Below are 23,360 nucleotides of genomic sequence, written 5' to 3'. Positions count from 1 at the left end.
CTGTCGGTTCCCTCCTTTCCCGTTCCATTTCCGTCATAGGTTCGCGGGAAGAACGATTGCCGGTAAGCCTCCGTGTGGGATCTAATCTCTTTAATTTTATCCTGACAGTCCTTTCGCGAGATATACGGTGGAGGAAGCAATGTATTTGTCGACTCCTCTACGAACGTACGCTCTCGCAACTTAAACAGTAAAGCACTTAATGACGCGGAACGCCTCTTTTGCAGCGTTTTGCCACTGGAATTGGTTGATGATCTTCGCGATGCTTTCGTGCTTGCTAAATGAGCCTGTAACAAAACGCGCTGATCCTCATTTGATCTACCCTACTTCCTTTATCAGTCTTATCTTGTACGGACCTTCCCATACTGACGAGCAGCATTCAAGCATTGGCTGAACGAGTGTTTTGCAAGATACCTCTTTCGCGAGTGTACTACATTTCCTAAGGATACTTCCAATGAATCTGTCTGGCATCTGCCTTACCTGCGATTAGCGCGATGTTATTGTTACACTTTAAATAGCGCCGTAGTAGCCTAGATATTTTACGGGTGTAACTGCTTCCATTGTTTGTTCTGCAACCGTACAATAGTATAATTTCTGTCTCTGTATATGCAATACGTTACATTTGTTTACGTACCGAGTCGATCGCCACTCCCCTGCACAAGCGTCGATCCTGTCAGCTCTTCCTGCTTATCATTAGAATTTTCTACAATCGCGACTTCTCTGTACACACAGCATTATCCGCGAAAAGCCTTATGGAATTTATGACGTGTAATCAGCGACCATCAGCCATTAGCGCAACGTAAACAGAGTACTGTAGCGTCTAAAGTGTTCAAATGGTTCAAATGGCTCTGAGCACTATGGGACCTAACTTCTGAGGTCATCAGTCCCCTAGAACTTAGAACTACTTAAACCTAACTAACCTAAGGACATCACACACATCCATGCCCGAGGCAGGATTCGAACCTGCGACCGTAGCGGTCGCGCGGGTCCAGATTGTAGTGACTAGAACCGCTCGGCCACTTCGGCCGGCCGTCTGAAGTGTAGTCTGTGAGTGGCTCTCGAGCGCGCACTTCATGGAAACTGTATCATCTTAAGTAAGACTAAGCGAACATCACATGTGATTCACTGAAATTTAGATGTTGATCGATATCGAAAGAGCAGATAGGCGCCATAATGTTTCGTATCTTTCATTGGCTAGACCAAGAGAGTATCGAGCAATACTTCTCCTCTCCAACTTTTTGAAGAATGTTGAAACTCATGGACTAAAATACCTTAATCGTCGCTGTAACTCCACGGTTTTAGGTAGAAGTTCCTAGGCCTAGTGAGCATAGGCCTAAAGAAGACAGTCTATAGATACAGGGGATTGGACAGCTGTGGGGGCACCTGACAGTTCTCGCCTTAGTTGAATTAGGAGGGCGCCTTTTCTTCGGTTTCATCTTCTTCTTCTTCACCTCACACAAAAAGAGTTTTTTAATTATTGATTTTATATTTTCAATCACATTTCGTTTTGGTAGCTTCTTAATATCGGTAATTTTAATTTCGAAATAACCTTTTCCTTTCACTATACCTTCCTGTCGTCTTCAGTTTCTTCACGATTCTGATGTGAAGATCCTTGTACCACGAAAGCATGCTTATTGGGATGCAGATTTCTTTGGACAAACTTTGTGAGAGGAATTTCTTTCAAAACAAAAGCTAGTGCCAATAGAGGCGAATAATGGAGTGTGAAAGGGGGGGGGGGGAGGAAATAGAGAGTCTTGTCTGAACTAACTCACTTCACAATTAAGAAAGTCCTCTCTCTTTATCATTGCCAGAAAGCGTATAAAAGAACTGTCTTCACACACTTTTCCCGCCACTAACAGGAACTGGATTGAAACACCATTGTAGAAGTGTACTTCAGACAGAAGGATATGGCTAAACTTTAAGCAGCTTTATCTCTGTAGAAATGCCCTGTGAATAGACACGCGAAGTAACACTCTCTCGTGGTTGTGGAGTGAAACTGCAGTATTTTATTAATTTAGTCACCGTACACTTCTACAGAGGCGTTCTCATAAGAAGGGTACAAAGAACCGACTAACTGCCTGCTATATCACAAAGATAAAACACACTCAAAACAACTAGTCACTCAGATAATTTCGCGCTGTAGTCAATAATGTTACGCCGTAAATCCAAACATAAAAACAAGAATTAAATTTAAAAAAAAATCATGTACGCGATTACAAAATCATTTTTTTTAAACTAAATGATTTATATGCTGGATCCCAAAACAGAATGAACCGTTGGCGTGACTCGAACCTGGAACCTTTGCCTTTCTCGTCAAGTGCTCTACGAACTGAGGCTCTCAAAGGCGTGACTCACGATCCGCCCTCATAGATTTACTTCTGCCAGTATCTCTCTCCTACCTGCCTTAGTCTGCCAGACATTTTCAATTCAGCTATAGAGTAAGTATTCGTTCTGGACCCAGGGAGTTGATCGAAACCATCATCCAATCGTAGCTGCATTATTAAAGCAGAACTTCCGAGTGCAGCAGCATATTCGTAAAGGCAAACATTTCGAACTTTGCACCAAAAAGCAATTATTAGTAACTCAATTAAGAAACAGCTATGTTGGTTGAACATTCGTGACAGGATATCGAAATCCGGTGTCTACCTTTTTCTGTTAGTTTACTTCCGACTCAAATTTCAGTCAACCGGTGATGACACATGGAGGGATCAAATAGAAAACAGTACTTGCGTCGATAACAGATCAGGGTTCGAATCTCGTGTTCAGCAAATTTTATTAATCATGACTGTATCACTGAGCCTTTTTAACTATCTCTATCTAAGGAATACCGGTCCATAATCTCTACATTCAGTCCTACTCAAATGATGGTTACAAAATTGTGAAGCTTTCTTCTACAGCTGTGTTGATGCAATGATTAAACAAGAAAGTGAACAGCACTGATAGCGATCCGACGCCTTTCATGATTCACAATTTGCATAAGACAATATCTATGTGCGAATCTCGTAAGCACCACAGTTTCAAAAATGTTCCCCAAAATACGTTATTTCTGTCGTGTCATCTACATCCATCGTCAATCCCTCTCCACAGGCTCTAATTTCAGTCTGCTTTGTACGACATGGTGTAACACACATACGCTACAGAACTGTAGACATGATAAACGTAAATATACCGTAAAGTTCTGAATGCAAGCAATCACTACATATTACTATAAGAGTTTGTTTCCCATAACACCCCACGATCCACAGATGTAACACAGAATTGTTATTTCAAAATTGGGCGACTGTCAATCAATTCGCATTTCAGTGACGAGTTACGATTATGGACTTTAAAAAACAACAGAATTTGTCGTGGGTCGTGGCAAAGATGGCCGATGATGACACCCTATGTAAATAAAAGTCGAAACATATATACGTGCAATGTTTGTGAAATATTCTGACGTTGACGATTTTCTCTGGCAGTTTGGCCGCCTTCCATCCCTTACGATACGACTGAGACGGCTAACAGCTGTTTTGTAAGTCGTTTACAGAACTTTGTTTATGTCCCTTGCGCCAGAAAGCTATTTCTGCGAATGCAAATTTCAGACTGTTGCGACATCTTGACCGACATTCGGTGTTTATCTGCCGCCATTACGGCGGCTGCAGCCGTCAGACGTGCTTCGATCTTCGAGTGTGTGCTGAAATAGTGTACAAATGGAGATATTTCGTACAACTGCGATACGAAATCTGTAGATTACTGACGTAAACTGTTAGCTCAGTTACACAATAATGCATTTTATTCACAGCAAAGAAGGTGAAGACATTGAAATGCGGTAGTACTAAGCCCACTTCGTGCATTATCTATTTGTACTTATGCAAGACAAACTGTATTCGCAATGCACAGCATCGAGAAAACGATCATTGTCTTTCGTTCTTAATTCGATTTTTTCCCCAGGAGTCTTAAAGCTTTAATAATTTTTAAGATAACATGCGTGTTAGCAAAATTTTCACATCATTGCGCAACCACCTTCTTAACCGTAAGTTAGTTGAATCCTAATAACGTATTATCATTTCTTACGCAATAGTAATAAATACAGTACTACAGTGATTAAATGATACCACAGAGTTCGTTTTATATTTCCACCGTAATTTTGACAGTTGATTTGTCACTTTACTTAAATATTCTTGTGTAACGGTACAGCACGTCATCCGAGATGCATCTTGCAGTACACTGAAACGAACACACCACTTTAGCACATACAAAAGCTTTCAAGAGAGGGAATGAAATGAAAGGCCTTCCCTAAAAATACGCGAACCTGTTATCTGGGCCAATCAGATGTGAACGACGCAGGGTAAATTATGCAGGAAGCCATCTTGGATTATTGCTTTCAAGACTTCATATCAAGAACTATACACAACAGCTTGTAGTTTGCACTTTACCACAAAAGTTATTTCGGAGAGGAAAAAGTTAATGAGAGCCGCCACGCAACAAACGTCAAAGACAGGAAACCCACCTGCCATGCTGGTCTGCCCGGCATGCTGTCTTGTATTCTCAGTGCTCTTAAGGGTTGAAGAGAGTCCTGTCGCCCAACGCGCGCGCGCTTGCTCTGGTACTGGAATAGCTGCGGTCGGTTTTATGCTAGCCCTGTTGAGTCAGGCGCAGGGGGTGGCGGAGTGGGGGTAGCGGCGGGGATACCTGTTTTAGTAGGGCTAGTCTCGATTTCCCAAGTGTGGATCGCACGTCCTTGTGCGTCACGCTTGCGAGAAGCTGTGAACTGCTGAAAGGCGTACCGCCCCTAACAGACCGCATACGCGAGTCGCCGCTCTCGTTTCATGGGGTTGCAAGCAGTCTAAAAACCCACTTGAGTGCATTTGCAGGGGCGCCAACATTCGTGACAGCTGTACGCGATGTAGCCCAAAAGAACTTCGTGATAGGTTTACGAGCTTAGTAGCAGGAGGCTGCGAAGATATGTTTTCCAACAGAGCCGAACATTTGTTGCATTTTTCCCTCGGTATTATTCCAGTTTCCGAGCGAAATTATTAATTTTGTCACGCACATTTTTCCGCTGATCATCCTGTAACGTATAAATTAGCGCTACTGCTCGGAAGTTCCAAATCGCCGCATGCTTCACAGTTACCATTTTCCCTTTATCGGTTTCGAATTTCAGAGTTCATCAACAGATAGCGTGCACTGATGTTTTACACGCTTGCAGGACGTCATGTTGGCAGTACACAACGCATGGTGGTTGTCGACTTAAGGTGGAACAGTTGTGTGCTATTTAGAAACTACGAAATCGCAAGTCAGTTATAACAATAAACAAAGAAAACTTACCGTGTGCGTGTGTGTGTGCGTGTGTGTGTGTCCTGCAGACGTCGTACGAAATAAAGGTATCTAGATACATTTCAGTCGCTAAGTCGTTGACAACAAAAAGTATTTTGATGAACATAAATGTTTGGTACTGTAACTGTAAAAGTTTGTCGGTTGCTACCTCTATTACGTCGTACATCATGGGAAACAATATTTTTATTAGAAAATGATTTGCTATGATACTATGATATTACACAAAAAAGGATGCTGTTATATTTCTCTCTCTGAAAGTGGTACGTACATGGAAAAAATCAGCCAATAACATTCGGAACATTTTGCTATGAATTAAGCAGATTTTTTTTTTTTTTTTGTAACTGACGTATTTCATAAATAACGTAGATTTTCCGGTTTTCCTCCAAACTGACTGTCTAATCTGTCCCAGAATACTTCCAAATAAGCTTCAGATACTGCATCTTGGACATTCCAACGTGTCTGACCTGTATTTGATCGCAAATAAATGGTTCAAATGGCTCTGAGCACTATGGGACTTAACAGCTGTGGTCATCAGTTCCCTAGAACTTAGAACTACTTAAACCTAAATAACTTAAGGACATCACACACATCCATGCCCGAGGCAGGATTCGAACCTGCGATTTGATCGCAGCACTTTTCAATTCTGCAGCACTGTTGCCAACTATCAGTCATTGCAGTGACATATAATTGATATATTTAGTGAACAGTTTCTTAACATTCCGATGAACACCGTTATTAATTACGAATTATTTACAATTTCCTGTTTGGCAAGAATCACCTACGTTGGCAGATCCTGACGTGAATTACATTAAGTCACGAAAATAGAAATTTCGTGCAATGTTTTCTTTTGCCGTTATCCCGTACCGACGGCAAAGAAATAAGCATTATTAAGAAACAACTTTACAAAGATGAACTTCCTTCATTGTTATGCTTTGGTAGAATTAAAGTCTGAGTCGCCTGAAACCAAGATTAGTTGCAAAAACTGCGATGTTAAATGCTCTCTTCGTCGGCTATTTCTTCTAAGTTTCTCAGTTGAGCAGGCGCTTTCTTTATACCGTGGTCTCTATTTGTTAACGTGAAGTGTTTTTATGAGTTTGCAATATTTTGCATATTTATAGAAAAATGTTGTTTTATACTGACCATGTTATTTATGTTACATATTGTTCGAAAGATGATACAATAAGTGTATTTGCGTTGACTTCAGGATCCAGAACTAATTTTGCAAAAAGCTGTATTCTATAAAGCTTTCCAAACTGGGCTCATTAAAAAGACCACGGTTTTAACGGCAGAAAATGTGTATTTGATTATCCTGCGCTGGCTAACGATGTTAGATAATGTGAATCAAGTTGGTCGCGAAAATCTCAGCACGAAAAAAATATAAACTTTGCATTCTTGACTATCATAGAGTAAAAGCATGCTGAACGTGAAACTTAATGCGCAATAGGTCGGTAACAAAGGATAAGGAACACAGAACATCATCTACCTACCATTCCCTAACAGTCAACAGATTCGTCGATAAGATGACGATTTTTTTGAAAGATGAAAATGGGGTCTTTTGGACACTTCTTTTACAAATACCGTTTTCTATTAAAGCTTAAAAACCCAGCCTCATTCGAAGCAACGTATTTTAAGCCTCTCCCAGAACAATGGGCTAATTTCCAACATGGGCTAACAGCGCAACACAAACTGAGGCAAAGTAGCCTGAAAAACCGCGCTATGAAAGATGTTTTAACTTAGGCCTGTTATATCTCATTGATTAAAGGCACGGTAAACATGAAGCTTTAGACACAACAACTTAGCAACATAAGGTTTTCCAGTGCAAAATATCATTCACGTACTGATCTCCAATTTCCACAAAATCGGTTTACATTTGATTTTCGTAGAAATTAAAAAAAAAAAAAGATCACATACCGATTCCGTCAACTTGTAGAAAATCTGTTTCCGTAACTGCTTTCGAAATAATCACAGTTTGAAAGAGCATATTATGAAGCATTCAGAAAATAACTTCAGATTTTCCAACGTGCGCTAAAAACACCTGAAAAGACAGACAAACTTGAGGGACTGTACCGCGGCAACAGGCTACATTTCAACGATCTGTTGACCGTGTTTTGTTGCATATATTTTTGATTTGTGTATTGACAAGTAATATCGAACTATATTGCGATTGTACACGGTGACATCGTTAACAGTTTACTGCATGATTCTATCTCGCATGCCACCTAATGCAGAAACAGCTGAAGTAAATAATCAATAGAATTTTATCAGTAGCCATAAAAACGATTTTAAGATTGATGCAGAACTGAACTTTTTGGCACGAGATATGGATAAGCTTCGTGTGGTAGGGCTAGTGGCACAACTAAGCGACTGGCTATTCGCTCAAGCCTATGTCAACAAATTGACAACATAAATATATTCAACTTTTGCGACCAAAATATACTCGGCATTATATGTATATATTAAATACCGAGTATATATCGCCAAAAATGAGATAATAGAATCCAAAGTTAACATTTTTTTCGTGCTCAGTTCGTATCAGCGATGGTTGTAATGACACAATAAATTGTAATGACATGGTATTACATCGCGGCCATGCCATGTCTAAAAATTGACGTTGTTACGTAGCCGTTACGTTGCATGTATTCCTGGTAATAGAATGGGGTGTCGGCAAAATTATTGACAAGTCATCGGAACAAAATGATAGGCTGATAAAATTTACGCCTTCTCAAGGTCTGGCTCGTTCATTTTATCGGCCCGAAACACAGTCTCTCTGTACCTTCTGTATCACCATCTCGCCGACAGTATCAGGTTTCCTGAAAATGACCTGCAGAAAGTGTCAGAAAAATTTCAAAAAATGTAAATAGCAAGTTGAGACACATAAAATCAAAATTGATATTACTTTTTGCTTGCAATCTATGTGAAATACCCCTACAGATTTGTAACCGGAGGTCAGGTATTTAGCAATGGCACGTTCTTCAACCGGCGGTGACAATGTCACCATGGAACAATGCAGTGTAGTGAGATACTACTTGTCAATTTCAAAATAAAAAGCACATGTAACGAAGCGCGGACAACAGGTTGCTGCAATGTAGCGTGTTGCCGCGGTACATTCCCTCAAATTCGCCTCATTTTCAGGTATTGATTTCACTAATGCTTGAGAAGATACCCTTTGGTTAGCACACTGGACTCGCATTCGGGAGGACGACGGTTCAATCCCGTCTCCGGCCATCCTGATTTAGATTTTCCGTGATTTCCCTAAATCGCTTCAGTCAAATGCCGGGATGGTTCCTTTGAAAGGGCACGGCCGATTTCCTTCCACATCCTTCCCTCACCCGAGCTTGCGCTCCGTCTCTAATGACCTCGTTGTCGACGGGACGTTAAACACTAATCTCCTCCTCCTCCAAGGTGCCCTTTCCCTCTGTGATTAGTTTTGAAATCAATTATGGAAAACGGATTTTCTAAAAGCAAATTGAATGTGATCAATTTTTTTAAATTTTTACGAAAATCAAGTTTTACTGATTATGTAGAAATTTGAAAATCATAACGTGACTGATATTTTACACTGGAAAACCTTACGTTGCTAAGTTTTTGTGTCCAAAGTTTCATATTTATCCTGCCCTTAGTCATCGAGGTTTAAGAAACCAAAGCTAAAACCATTCATTGCGCAATTTTTACGGCTGCTTTGCATCAATTTGTGTTGCATTATCAGCTCTTGTTTGAAATTAAACCCACTGTTTTTTGTGCTGCGATTTTCGCACCTAACTTTGACTCAAAATTTCTAGCATTGTTAGTTCGCTTTCATAATCAAAAAACCTTTCTCTGTGGTTAATGCCATGGTCTTCCTAATGAGTGTAGCATGGAAAGGTTTTTATAAAAGACAGTTTTTTGCAGAACCTCTCCTGCAGACCTTGCAGAACTAGCACTCCTGCAAGAAAGGATATTGCGGAGACATGGCTTAGCCACAGCCTGAGAGATGTTTCCACAGTGAAATTTTCACTCTGCAGCGGAGTGTGCGCTGATAAGAAACTTCCTGGCAGATTATAACTGCGTGCTGTGAGAAGAGGGCGTGACTCGTGCTTGGATAGCTCAGATGGTAGAGTATTTTCCCGCGAAAGACAAAGGTCCCGAGTCCGAGTATCGGTCCGGTACACAGTTTTTATCTGCCAGGAAGTTTCATATCAGCCCACACTCCGCTGCAGAGTGAAAATTTCACAGTGGAAACATCCCCCAGGCTGTGGCTAAGGCCGGTATTACACTATCATATTTCTTTGTCAAAGATTTGATCAAAGATCTGATCAAATATTACGTCAAATATATTTGACAAAGATCTTTGACGTAGCGCTAGAAGGGTTATTACACTGTCATCATATTTTTCGTCAAAGTTCAAGATGGCTGACAAAAACAACCGCAGCAGTTGCATGTACCAAAATTGCACTGTGTGCATATGCGGAAGAGAATGGGGGAAAAAAAGGAAACATACCTGGGTGAAGCCGTGGGTTTTACGACGACATGATAAAAGCATTCAACAAAACTTGTTACGTGAACTTATAGTGAAGGACGTCAAGCCGTACATCAATTGCTTAAGAATGGATGAGCATACATTTCTGTATGTGCTCAGTGAAGTGTATCCTCATATCACAAAGCACAATATTCACTTAAGAACTGCTACATCTGGAGAAGACAGGCTCACTGTAACACTCCGATTTTCCTTGCTACAGGAGAGGGTTAGGTTAGGTTAGGTCAGGTCTCCAATCTTCGTAATCTGTTTTTGTATTCAGTGTGCCTCACGTTGAAAAGCGCCTCATCAGATTCATACATCTCTATTAATTTTGTAGTTGTCGGCACACACCAATTGCAATGTTTATAAAAACACTACAGACGATAGAATGCAGCGATGCTAGCGATCCATGTGGTAACATGTTACATTGCAGTGAACAGAAGACAAGCGACTTCTTTGATCAAATCTACAACGAGGACCTAGATTTGATCAAATATTGGACAACATTTGACAAAGTTCCCTATTACACTATCAAATATCTTTGACAAAGAAATTTGATAGTGTAATACCAGCCTAAGCCAGGTCTCCGCAATACCCTTTCTTGCAGGAGTGCTAGTTCTGCAAGGTCTGCAGGAGAGGTTCTGTGAAATTTGGAAGGTAGGAGACGAGGTAATGGCGGAATTAAGGCTGTGAGGACGGGTCGTGAGTTGTGCATGGGTAGTTCAGATGGCAGAGCATTTGCCTGCGAAAGACAAAGGTCCCGAGTTCGTGTCTCGGTCCACCACACAGTTTTAATCTGCCAAGAAGATTCATATCAGCACACACTCCGCTTCAAAATGATAATTTCATTATGGAAACATCCCCAGGCTGTGGCTAAGCCCTGTCTTCGCTATATCCTTTCTTCTAGGAGCGCTGTTTCTGCAAGATCTGCAGGAGAGCTTCTGTGAAGTTTGGAAGGTAAGAGACGATGTACTGGCGGAATTAAAGCTGCGAGTCGTGGTAGAACACTCGCCCGCGAAAGGCAAAGGTCCCGAGTTCGAGTCTCGGTCCAGCACACAGTTTCGGTTTGCCAGGAAGTTTCATAATTAAGTACAATTTATGGTAAGAACGAACTAATGTGTAAGCTTTCGCTACTCTCCGTTTTGAATTTCTGAGTAAGTGGGAGTTTTCGTGCTTTTTTATTTTTTTAGAACCCTAATTCATGTATTAGTAAACGAATTAACTTACGGACTGAAAATCAGGCATTCTTACGTTGAACCCGCACAACAACTTACGCTTGTTATTCACTTCCTTGTTAAATATTCGCTTATAGTCACGCTTATTGGATTTCGACAACGGATCTGGTCTGGAAGGCCCTACTTCCTTTGCGGCTAACTTTTCCTGGTGATTTTCTTTTCTGTTAGCGCTTAATACAGATTCAACAGAGTTCATGTTGACAGTGCACAGGAAAGCCGATTCCTGCACAGTAAATAACCAACTCTTAATTCAAACTTCCGTTTTTCGGAATTATTAAATGAAAGTAGTACTATGTACCAACAAAGTCACTTGACTAGAATACAAATGAGGCGCTGAGAGCCACAAGGCCCAAAAGCACGCCGTCTTCGAGCCCCCAATATTGCAGTGAATATCAGAAAAACCAGAGAGACAGCTTTTCGTGATTGTTCAGGTATACATACAGTGTCGGCCTACAGTACATATAAACCTGGCCCACCATAAGATCAACAGATGGCAGAAGTTTGAAAAAATTGTACGGTCTCACAGTCGACGATGGTGTGCTTTATGGTTCTCAGCGCCTCAAATAGCTTACTGTATGATAAAATCCGAAACTTAATATATTATATCTCATTCAGACTTCCACAAAATAGGTTTTTCTATCAATTTAACTACAACATAATGATGTCCGATCCAATTACACTATATAGTGAGTGAATTAGCATATCTGTGCCATGTGCTACAGCCTAGAGGGATTTATGCCAAACGAATGTGGAAGTGTGCTACATTGTGCTACCGCGTGGTGGCATTGACATAAACTTTTAGTTGAGTGGTAAGGGCTAGCAGTACACGCTGTGAACCGTGCATGTTGTTTATCAGATTCGTATGTCTTTGGCCAGTAAGGCAATTACGCCTTGCAAATTGCGCATGCGCAGAAGCTCCTTAAAACGCGCACAAGTGAAGGTGTGCTCGCGATCGTTTCACCAAGTCTAGAGAAACAATGTAGCACAGTGCGGTATTTATTTCAGATTACCGCACCTACATTACGTTTAACAGCATTCAAAGAAAAATAACCAATAAATCCGCAAGATGTCAAAAGTTATGGTGTTCACAGGGAGCGTAGTGTCTACTGTTTCAAAACCTTCAGAAAACTATTTCTTCTCCCATATCTGGCTGAAGCCTTTCGAGTTAACATCACATGGGTGGCTTAAAAGTCATGTACCGTAAGGGTCTCTGTCTCAAATAGGTGTCGTGTTGGGTGTGTTTATAGTGTTGTGTCGTGTTTGTGATGATGATGTTAGTGGTGGTGATGAGAGAAGGGAGGCAGTTAATTCCGGTGCCGGCACAGATCCTATTCTTCACTATTAATAACGAGACTGCCACCCAACTAAGTGTCACATTTACGCACTCACTCCGTCAGAGGTTTGAAAATTAACCCAGGAAATCCTCGTACCCCAAAAAGAAACTTTGTCATACCAACGTGTTCGGTGGGTGCTATAATGAAAGAGGACAACCATAACTCACACATAATGAACGTGTATAGGTGACTATCAGGACAGAAATGAGTCTGATCGCATTACAAAGGTGCTGTTTTTAGTGGCCTGTTAGCGCGACTACTTTCGACCATGAACTGTGTTCTTAGGCTGTGGTAAGTTGCCTCAGAATCGATCAACTTTGCGGCTGTAGCGAGCAATTTACCAATGATGCGTTCTCGTCCGGAAGGCAAAAACGACAAAGCACACCACCGAGTGAGGTAGCGCAGTGGTAGCACACTGGACTCGCATTCGGGAGGACGACGGTTCAATCCCGCGTCCGGCCATCCTGATTTAGATTCTCCGTGATTTCCCTAAATCGCTCCAGGCAAATGCTGGGATGGTTCCTTTGAAAGGGCACGGCCGACTTCCTTCCCCATCCTTTCCTAATCCGATGAGACCGATGACCTCGCTGTTTGGTCTCTTCCCACAAACAAACAACCAACCGACAAAGCAGCTGCGCAATTCGCGGACAAACGGTGTGCAGAAATGTTTTGTGCTGTGTAGACTTAGACGAGCCCTGTATTGAAGTGACCATCAGTAACTGACCACATTTCGTCACTATACACATTTGCAATATAAATCTCGCTTCTAACATACAGTAACAAATAGATCCATAGTAACGTGAACTGTCAGGTTTCTTTTGTGACGAAGCAACTTACTAACAGAACCACGTAACGGTCAGAAATTAATTCCGTAGGCTATATCAACAATTAACTGTCGACAAATTGCCATATTCCACAGATTCTCATATGTAGGCCCCTACTACAAGTGAATGTAATAAAATAAGAAGGAAGCCGCTGCGAACCGACTCCCCAGGCATACTATACACTTGAGGCTTGCGTAAATAACAAAAGAAGAGGGCAGTTCACTGTGCCATCACACGAAATCCTTGTTTTCAGTCCAAAGACTCCACTCAAATCTGCTCTGTGAAAGTCTCCTTATTTCAGCATAACTATGCAACACAGCCTATACCCACTTGTACTGCCAAGCTTTGGTCTCTCCCTTTCTATAATTCTCACCCTTTTCACATTAACCGTTCCTTGATACTTCCGGATTTTAGTGTATTCTATGTGTGTTACTCCATCTACACTAAGCTACAATTACTTCAGGGTAATATTTTTATTGTCTTTGATAATAGTTTTGATAGCTATTGTGTAAAAATCTGTATTGAGGAAGCCTACACTACACTCGAAATGAAATGTGCACCGAATTTATCATTAACTGAGGCCAGTAAGAACCATAGTGAAATATTCTTGTTCTGAATGACACGTTCTCGTAAGAGAGATGATAGCTTTTAAGGATAATCAAATGATCTTACTTGTATTTGTTGATTTTGTCTGCTACGCTGCTAGAAAGGCTTCAACATACAGGGTGTTTCAAAAATGACCGGTATATTTGAAACGGCAATAAAAACTAAACGAGCAGCGATAGAAATACACCGTTTGTTGCAATATGCTTGGGACAACAGTACATTTTCAGGCGGACAAACTTTCGAAATTACAGTAGTTACAATTTTCAACAACAGATGGCGCTGCAAGTGTTGTGAAAGATATAGAAGACAACGCAGTCTGTGGGTGCGCCATTCTGTACGTCGTCTTTCTGCTGAAAGCGTGTGCTGTTCACAACGTGCAAGTGTGCTGTAGACAACATGGTTTATTCCTTAGAACAGAGGATTTTTCTGGTGTTGGAATTCCACCGCCTAGAACACAGTGTTGTTGCAACAAGACGAAGTTTTCAACGGAGGTTTAATGTAACCAAAGGACCGAAAAGCGATACAATAAAGGATCTGTTTGAAAAATTTCAACGGACTGGGAACGTGACGGATGAACGTGCTGGAAAGGTAGGGCGACCGCGTACGGCAACCACAGAGGGCAACGCGCAGCTAGTGCAGCAGGTGATTCAACAGCGGCCTCGGGTTTCCGTTCGCCGTGTTGCAGCTGCGGTCCAAATGACGCCAACGTCCACGTATCGTCTCATGCGCCAGAGTTTACACCTCTATCCATACAAAATTCAAATGCGGCAACCCCTCAGCTCCGTTACCATTGCTGCACGAGAGACATTCGCTAACGATATAGTGCACAGGATTGATGACGGCGATATGCATGTGGGCAGCATTTGGTTTACTGACGAAGCTTATTTTTACCTGGACGGCTTCGTCAATAAACAGAACTGGCGCATATGGGGAACCGAAAAGCCCCATGTTGCAGTCCCATCGTCCCTGCATCCTCAAAAAGTACTGGTCTGGGCCGCCATTTCTTCCAAAGGAATCATTGGCCCATTTTTCAGATCCGAAACGATTACTGCATCACGCAGCTGGACATTCGTCGTGAATTTGTGGCGGTACAAACTGCCTTAGACGACACGGCGAACACCTCGTGGTTGATGCAAGATGGTGCCCGGCCACATCGCACGGCCGACGTCTTTAATTTCCTGAATGAATATTTCGATGATCGTGTGATTGCTTTGGGCTATCCGAAACATACAGGAGGCGGCGTGGATTGGCCTCCCTATTCGCCAGACATGAACCCCTGTGACTTCTTTCTGTGGGGACACTTGAAAGACCAGATGTACCGCCAGAATCCAGAAACAATTGAACAGCTGAAGCAGTACATCTCATCTGCATGTGAAGCCATTCCGCCAGACACGTTGTCAAAGGTTTCGGGTAATTCCATTCAGAGACTACGCCATATTATTGCTACGCATGGTGGATATGTGGAAAATATCGTACTATAGAGTTTCCTAGACCGCAGCGCCATCTGTTGTTGAAAATTGTAACTACTGTAATTTCGAAAGTTTGTCTGCCTGAAAATGTACTGTTGTCCCAAGCATATTGCAACAAACGGTGTATTTCTATCTCTGCTCGTTTAGTTTTTATTGCCGTTTCAAATATACCGGCCATTTTTGAAACACCCTGTAAATCATTATTAATTATCGTGAGCAAATTTCGTACAGCAATTCCATAAACATTCGCAGATGGCAAGGAAGTTATACTTTGCCTGTTTTGTATTCTCAGTGAAGGGCGGATGGTAGTTGCAGTTGTTTTTGTCTTGTAATTAAAATTGATATACTGAATAAAAGAAGTTTTCTCCAAAGAGGGCTATTTAAAGACTGCAGAAGTAAGCCTGTTATTCATGATAATTGGTATAATTCATAAGTGATGTCCAACATGTACCTTAAATAAATTTGATCCATATTTCCTTGTAGTATTCACGCAGATCCTTAATTTCACTCTTAGAAATCGTGAAGAAGGCGTCCGTAGTGGGGACTTGTTTTACAAATTCCTCAATATTCTCAATATGACTGCCTTTAACGTCTAATATCACCGACATCCAAGAATTATATGACCGAGTATTTACCAAGATTTGCATAATTATACTTTCGGAAAGAACAGTTCTGCAAAGAATAATTACATCATTCTTTCTCTGTGCACCTAGCGCTCGCATGCATTTTACACTGCATCGGCTACAATATTAGCAACTTTTTAACAGTATTAGCGTACATTACTTCGTTCCATAGCAACTTGTATACACGTACAAGATACACTGAAGAGCCAAAGAAATTGGTACATCTGTCTATCTGCCTAATATCGTGTAGGGCCCCCGCGAGCACGCAGAAGAGCCGCAACACGACGTGGCATGGACACGACTAATGTCTGAAGTAGTGCTGGTCCCTAGACGGAATTGACACCATGAATCCTGCAGGGCTGTCCATAAATCTGCAAGAGTACAAGGGGTTGGAGATCTCTTCAGAACAGCACCTTGCAAGGCATCCCAGATATGCTTAATAAAGTTCATGTCAGTTTGGTGGCCAGCGGAAGGGCTTAAACTCAGGAGAGTGTTCCTGGAGCCACTCTGTAGCAATTCTGGACGTGTGGTGTGTGGCATTGTCCTGCTGGAATTGCCCAAGTCTGTCGGAATGCACAATGGACATGAATGGGTGCAGTTGATCAGAGAGGATGCTTACGTACGTGTCACCTGTCAAGAGGCATATGTAGATGTATCAGGGTCCCGTACCACTCCAGCCGCACACGCCCCACACCATTAGAGAGAGAGCCTCCACCAGCTTGAACAGTCCCCTGCAGACATGCAGGGCCCACGGATTCACGAGGTTGTCTCCATATCCGTCCAACCGATCAATACAATTTGAAACGAGACTCGTCCGACCAGGCAACATATTACCAAACACCAACAGTCCAAAGTCGGTGTTGACGGGCTCAGGCGAGGCGTAAAGCTGTGTGTCGTGCAGTCATCAAGGGTACACGAGTGGACCTTCGGCTCCGAAAGCCCATATCGATGATGTTTGGTTGAATGTTTCGCACGCCGACACTTGATGGCCCAGCAATGAAAACTGCAGCAATTTGCGGAAGGGTTGCAGTTCTTTCACGTTGAACAATTCTCTTCAGTAGTCATTGGTTCCGTTCTTGCAGGATCTTTTTCCGACCGCAGCGATGTCAGAAATTACCGGATTCCTGATATTCACGGTACACTCGTAAAATGGTCATACGAGAGAATCCCCACTTCATCTCTACCTCGGAGATGCTGTGTCCCATGGGCCGTGCGCCGTCTATAACACCACGTTCAAACTCACTTAAATCTTGATAACCTGCCATTGTAGCAGCAGTAAACGATCTAACAACTGCGCCAGACACTTGTCTTAAGTCATATGAGTCTATTCTTTCTTTTAGTCAAAATTTTTCACACTTTTCTTCTCTCCCCCTTTCGAACAAGTACCTCTGTCTTAGGTAATCGATCTACCCACTTAATCATCGGTATTCAGAAAAGAATATCTAAGAAGAGTTTATTTTATTCGTTAACAGTTTTTTTCCTTTTCAGAAAACCTTGTCTTCTACTGTAAGTCTGCATTTTATAGCCTCTTTACAGTGGCCAACGTCTGTTATTATGGTGCCCTAATAGGAAAACTCGTTTATTACTGTTAGTGTCTCATTGCCTGATCCAGTTTCCCCAGTACCAAATGATTTAACTCGCCAACATTCCATTACACCTGTTTTATTTCTGTTGATGTTCGTGTTGTAGATTTTTCAGTTTCCTTTTAAGACATTATTCACTCCGTTCACCTGATGTTCCAACGTCTCTGACAGAATTACAGTGTTACAGGCCAACATAAAGTTTTCATTTCTTCTCTCCAAACTATATAATTCCTTTGCCAAGTGTTTCTTAGGTTTTCCTTACTATTTTCTGTGGTACAAATTAAATAACGTGGGAGATAGGCAGCACTCCTGTCTCCCTTTTCAACTATTACCCTCCCCCCCTTTCTTTTCCATCGACTCATAACCGCAAGCTAGTTTCTGTACAAGGTATAGATAGCCTTTTACTCCTTGTATTGTATTCTTGATAATTTCAGAATTTCAGACAGTACATTAACCAACACTGTTACAAGCCTTCTCTAAATCTACAAACCCTATAAAGTAGGTTTGCCTTTTTTTCATTCTATCTCTAAGATATGTCGTTAACTCAGTGTTGCCTCGTGTGTTCCATCGTTTCTCTGGAGCCCAAATCCGGCCCCTTCCAGTCTTTCCATTATTCTGTAAATAATTCGTGTTAGTCTTTTGCAAGCACGAATTATTGAACTGATGGAGAGGCAATATACGCACTTGTCAGCACGTGTCTTCTTTGTTATTGGGATTATTATATTCAAATGAAGTTTTGTGGTGTTCCGCCTGTTTCATATACCATGCATACTAAGCGGAATCTGTAAATAATTCGTGTTAGTCTTTTGCAAGCACGAATTATTGAACTGATGGAGAGGCAATATACGCACTTGTCAGCACGTGTCTTCTTTGTTATTGGGATTATTATATTCAAATGAAGTTTTGTGGTGTTCCGCCTGTTTCATATACCATGCATACTAAGCGGAATAGTTTTGTCATGGTTGGTTTTTCCAAATATCGTAAAAATTCGAGGCAATATCATGTGCTCCAGGCGCCTTGCTTCGATTGAGGTCGCTCAGTGCTCTATCAAATTCTACTCGTAATTCGCTTCTCCATTCCGTCTTCATCGCTTTCTCTTCCGTTTCTATTGTCCTCAAGTTTCTTTCCTTTGTATAGCTAATTTATATGTTGCTTCAACTTTCTAGCCTTCTCTTCTTTATTTAGTACTGGCATGCCATTTAAGCTCTTGATATTCCTGCAGCTTTTTCCTTTTCTCCACAGTTTACATGCTGCATCTGATTCCCACCGTCATCCATTGCTACTGTGTCGTTTTGCACTGTCTATATAGTTTCGTTTTTAGATATCTGTATTCCGTTTTTCATCTGTTTCATTTGCTGCAATTTTAGATTTCCTCCTTCTATCAAGTCCAGTGTCTCACCAGTAAAACCCACCGATTCTGTATGGAATGGAACTCAAGTATAAAACAGCTTCAAACTTCTGATTTCTTTACAAATGAGTTAATGTATTAAATATTTGACATTAAGCGTTCAAGCGAGAAAAAGTTCATTAAAGATGAGAAATTATGTTTCAAGTTTCTTGAAATGACTAAGTGCTCTCACCATCAAACATTGAATGAGTAAAATATAGGTAATTTGCACACCATTTTAAGCAAAAACTAGTTTTTCACGCAAGTCAATGCTTATGATGACATATCTCCTGAAATATGTGTCGTACAATGTTATAATTTTCCAGGCACATTCAGTTGTATATGTGGATATCGTCTGCAAAATCTGTTGCTAATAAAGTTAGTAGTGTGGAGGCATTACATAAAAATGTCTCGTGGTGCATCAGTTTCACTGTATGGAGAATGGAAATGTAAGTGATAACGTTTTTTCCTTTCAACGTTTTTGGAGGTTGTCAGCAAGAAAATATTATTTTTTCTCGTAATCATAACTGATGAACAGGAACTTGACACAACCACCTTTCCACCCCAAAGCGCAACGACGTACCCAGGATTTGGTTAAAAAAAAGGGGGGGAGGCGGTCCGGTTCATTAAAGAGGACCTAAATACTGACCCATGTTTTTCATTTATTCTGAAAATTTCCGTAAAGAACGATAAACCATTTTATTCGAAAATGATCTCGGAGTTTTCATCAACTTACATGGTAGTTCTGTGTGTTGGCAAACCACTAAGAAGCAGTCGTGCTCCCGTCTCCTTTCAGCCTCGAAGATCATTTTATACTCGTCTTTTTTCTGTGTGGATTTTAACTGAAAAAGTGATTAACAATGCACGAGTGCTAATTTTTTGGGACGCCGTGATTATTACCGACAAGGCATTTTGATCTCTGTTCGAAAGAGAAACTAGAGTAACTTTTGGTGGCGAAAATGCAAAGAATGCAAAGAATCTCGCATTATTCAACCTTGCACTTTCCCAGATTGCCTCATTTAAGTATGCTTCTGTCACTTCTTGCAATGTAAGAAAGATCAATTCCTGCATTAAATAATGTCCTAGGAGACAATTGCATGAGCCTAAATACGAGAATTGTGATTATTAACTGTTTATCATCTGGATTTTAGTGTTGGGAGCCTCCAAACAGATGCCCGGTTCGTCTTCGATGCAACTTTTTTCATTTGAGCCGAGGGCTGCATATTTAAGGGAATTGGAATCTGTCAGAAAAGCAAGGTAATCGGAAGGAACTGGCTTTGGGCTAGAGCATGGGGCCAACCCCGGCATTTCCATAAATTCAAAATGGGAAACAACAGAAAACCATTTTCAAGGTCGCCGTCGGATGGATTCAAAGCACTTCGCGTCCCAAATCCAGGGATTCCTAGCTCAGCGGCTCAACACGCAGAGCTACCCCAAGTCGGTGGAGAATTTGAAAAAAAAAAACTGGTTGTTGTACATTGTTTTAAAATTAAATAAAATGCATTACAACAAAACATTGAATTGTGACATTGCATGCTTTTCTTTTAGATGTGCATGTTTAGTTTTTTGGTAGTGCATGAATGCACGATTATTTTAAGAGGTAATTGTGCGTGAAATTGCTGGCTTCACTTATTGTAGTATTACAACAGTTTAATAGATTTTGGATGACGGGGGGATGGAAGGTGCAGGGTGAAGTTGGCTATCTTTTAGAAACGAACGAACTATAGAATGTGCTGTCATTACATACACCTCCGTTCTCCACAAAGCCCTCTTCACCGTTTCATACCGAAACTGGTTTTCATAATTGAGAACCGCCCGGGTGACAAGACTGGGCGACATTTCACCATTTGCGCTACTAATGATGAGATATTGAACAAAAGTTTTAAAGAAATGCACCCATCGCCAATTGGGCGATATTTTTGTTGATCAACGCGTTTTTTTTGGGAGACCAGATAAATCAAAGTGTATTTTTATGCACTGATTTTAAGTTAGTGTTACCTGTGATAATATTAACAGGTCTACTGCCGTGTGAAATACTGAAATACTGCAACACCAGAGTTATACCAGCTTCCGAATTTCCGAATAACGACTCTAATGATAACATTCAATTTCTATATACAAGAAATTAGACTATCAAAGTAGTGCGTAAATACGCTAGCGGATAAATCAGAATTGGTTTCCCTCTTCTTTATTGTTACAAATAGAAACCATCACAACAGTACATAGTACAAAAAAAAAATAAACGGTAGCACTTACATTAAATTCAAGTAAGAATTGAACAAATTAACGAAACAACAACTAAGCCCAAGCAAGGCCTACCATTGGTCTAGGTCAAAATATGGGTGGGCGGCAGTCGTAGTGCTGTGGATATATAGATAATTTAAATCTATCATTGGCCTTGCTATCGATAGTACGTATCCCTTTTTCGTCGTATGATGGAAAATCAAAATATCTTTTAGTTTCACTACACGGCAACCAGGTCGTGTATAATTTCATTTAGGTGGGGGGGGGGGTCGTGCGGACCCCCTGGACCCCCATTTAGCTACTTCCTTGATTAGCGGCAAAACACTGGCAGTGAAAGTTTAGTTTGTGTCACCGCCATGATTCGAACCGGCTTTTTCTGATTCGAGCGCCAACGCACAGGCTAGCGAGCTAGGCTCTGGAAGTGTTTTGGATAGTATTTTAGACGGCTTTGAAAGAAAGAGTGTAATCAAATTTTCGCGATGTATTAGATCTTTGTTGCACGCAACCACACTAACATGAAAGTGGCAGTGTTCACCAACTTCTCATATATTTGTAAAATAGCTCGTTTCCATGCGCCATTTAGATCGTTCTAGTCTTGTCAATTGCACTCACATAGCCGCTTACAGGATATTACAGATTCTATCTTACCATATGTATACGGAAAAGTGATGAAAATAAAGAACGTAAGTGCTGAAATGAAATTTGAGAATAACAGTTTATTTGTTTAATTTTTTGTATTGGTGGCAACAGGAAAAGAGGTCCTAAGATATTTTCTAAGTCATTCATTCGTGTTCGGTGTACATATTTGTTCAACTTTTAAACTTCCTGAAAAAATATTTTGTGCCATCTGACGTTTCAGGTAAGGTTTCTTACCTGGCATTTTAGTCTTCTTCACGATGTTCCGTTTTCTTGAGATTCAGAGTTGCCTTGCTACTTCCCCATCAGTTCGCAGCGTTTTATTTCTGCTCAGTACGTACGGATGTTTACAAACATCTGTCTTCTCGGGCAGGCAGCCTTGATCTCTTTGGGGCAGCCATCTGGGAAGCGTCTTCTGTCTGTTGAGAAGGTTCAAGTTGCCTTTCGTAACAGAAGACAATGCTGCCATCCTTTGCGTGATGCTGCTGCTAATAGCCGTGTCAGCTCTTTGTTAACCTTGACAACAAGCAGTAAATCGAAACAGCTGCTATATACAATGAATCAGAGTAACTTTTTACCAGTCAGAATATCTTTGTACCACTTACCCCTTTTGTTTCGAATGGCTGCAGCTCCACCTACTTCCATTATTTTCTGCTAAAAGTAACAATTTTATTACCTCTTTGATTTCTAGTAAGTATTTCAGTTGTCATCCCAACTTACTACAATCTCTTAGGCTTGTCATTATACTTCAACTGCGTTGGCTGTGAAGAGAGCTTCTGAAGACGGTGATTTAAGTTGAACAATAGCAGATCGATACAAATATCTTGTTATTTCGAAGTAAATCTGCAATACTCTTTGTTTTTACTTATTATTAACACCTGACTTTCTTTTCGTACGATCTAAATTTACCTCGAGTATTAGATATATGAAAAATTCTTTGTTTTTTAAGACTGGTCTGAAGTTATCCTGAATGATAGTGTAACTTTGTACGAGCATTAAAATTGAAAGTTTACTCTAGTAGGGCATAGTTAAAATACATCTTCACTTTTCCAAAACTCAGTAACTATAGATATAAAATGTTACAATGTCTATTGCGATATGAATTTATTTTGTGTCCATTATTTTCAAAAAATGGTAAGAAGTGGTACAAAGTTACCCCAGATGACTGTATTGCTTGTTCACATCGTAGTATCAGTAGCTTTAGGTAAGCACGTAACACATAATATTAATTTTTAAGATCGTATGTGTTTTCTCTCGGAACCGATGGAATTCACAGACTCAATACACACCATTGGCCATTAAAATTGCTACACCAAGAAGAAATGCAGATGATAAACGGGTATTCATTGGACAAATATACTATACTAGAACTGACATGTGATTACATTTTCACACAATTTTGGTGCATAGATCCCCAGCACCCACAACAACCACCTCTGGCTGTAATAACGGTCTTGATACGTATGTAGGACGTCATCTTCGTGGTGTAGCAATTTTAATGGCCGGTAGTGTAGAAGATTGTTTTCTCTGTGTATGTGTGTATGTAATTTCATTATGTTTCATAACATACATAAAAAGTTTCTGTACGTAGTTTATAGGATGTTCTCCTGC

The 23,360-nt window shown here is 40.9% G+C and overlaps 1 protein-coding gene across 1 annotated transcript in view; it reads right to left on the bottom strand.

Moving 5' to 3' along the window:
• Nucleotides 1-4,642, bottom strand: part of LOC126090801 (muscle-specific protein 20-like) — a 164,760-nt gene extending 160,118 nt beyond the window's left edge. Inside the window, exon 1 of the mRNA XM_049907013.1 lies at nt 4,487-4,642. Coding sequence (XP_049762970.1) covers nt 4,487-4,510 — 24 coding nt within the window. The 5' untranslated portion in view covers nt 4,511-4,642. The remainder of the gene's footprint in view (nt 1-4,486) is intronic.
• Between the last annotated feature and the right edge of the window lie 18,718 nt (nt 4,643-23,360).

Source organism: Schistocerca cancellata, chromosome 1 (genome assembly GCF_023864275.1).
Source record: "Schistocerca cancellata isolate TAMUIC-IGC-003103 chromosome 1, iqSchCanc2.1, whole genome shotgun sequence".
Classification (NCBI taxonomy): domain Eukaryota; kingdom Metazoa; phylum Arthropoda; class Insecta; order Orthoptera; family Acrididae; genus Schistocerca; species Schistocerca cancellata.
The sequence above is the reverse complement of the archived record's forward strand: the minus strand, read 5'-3'. Positions and strand labels throughout refer to the sequence as shown.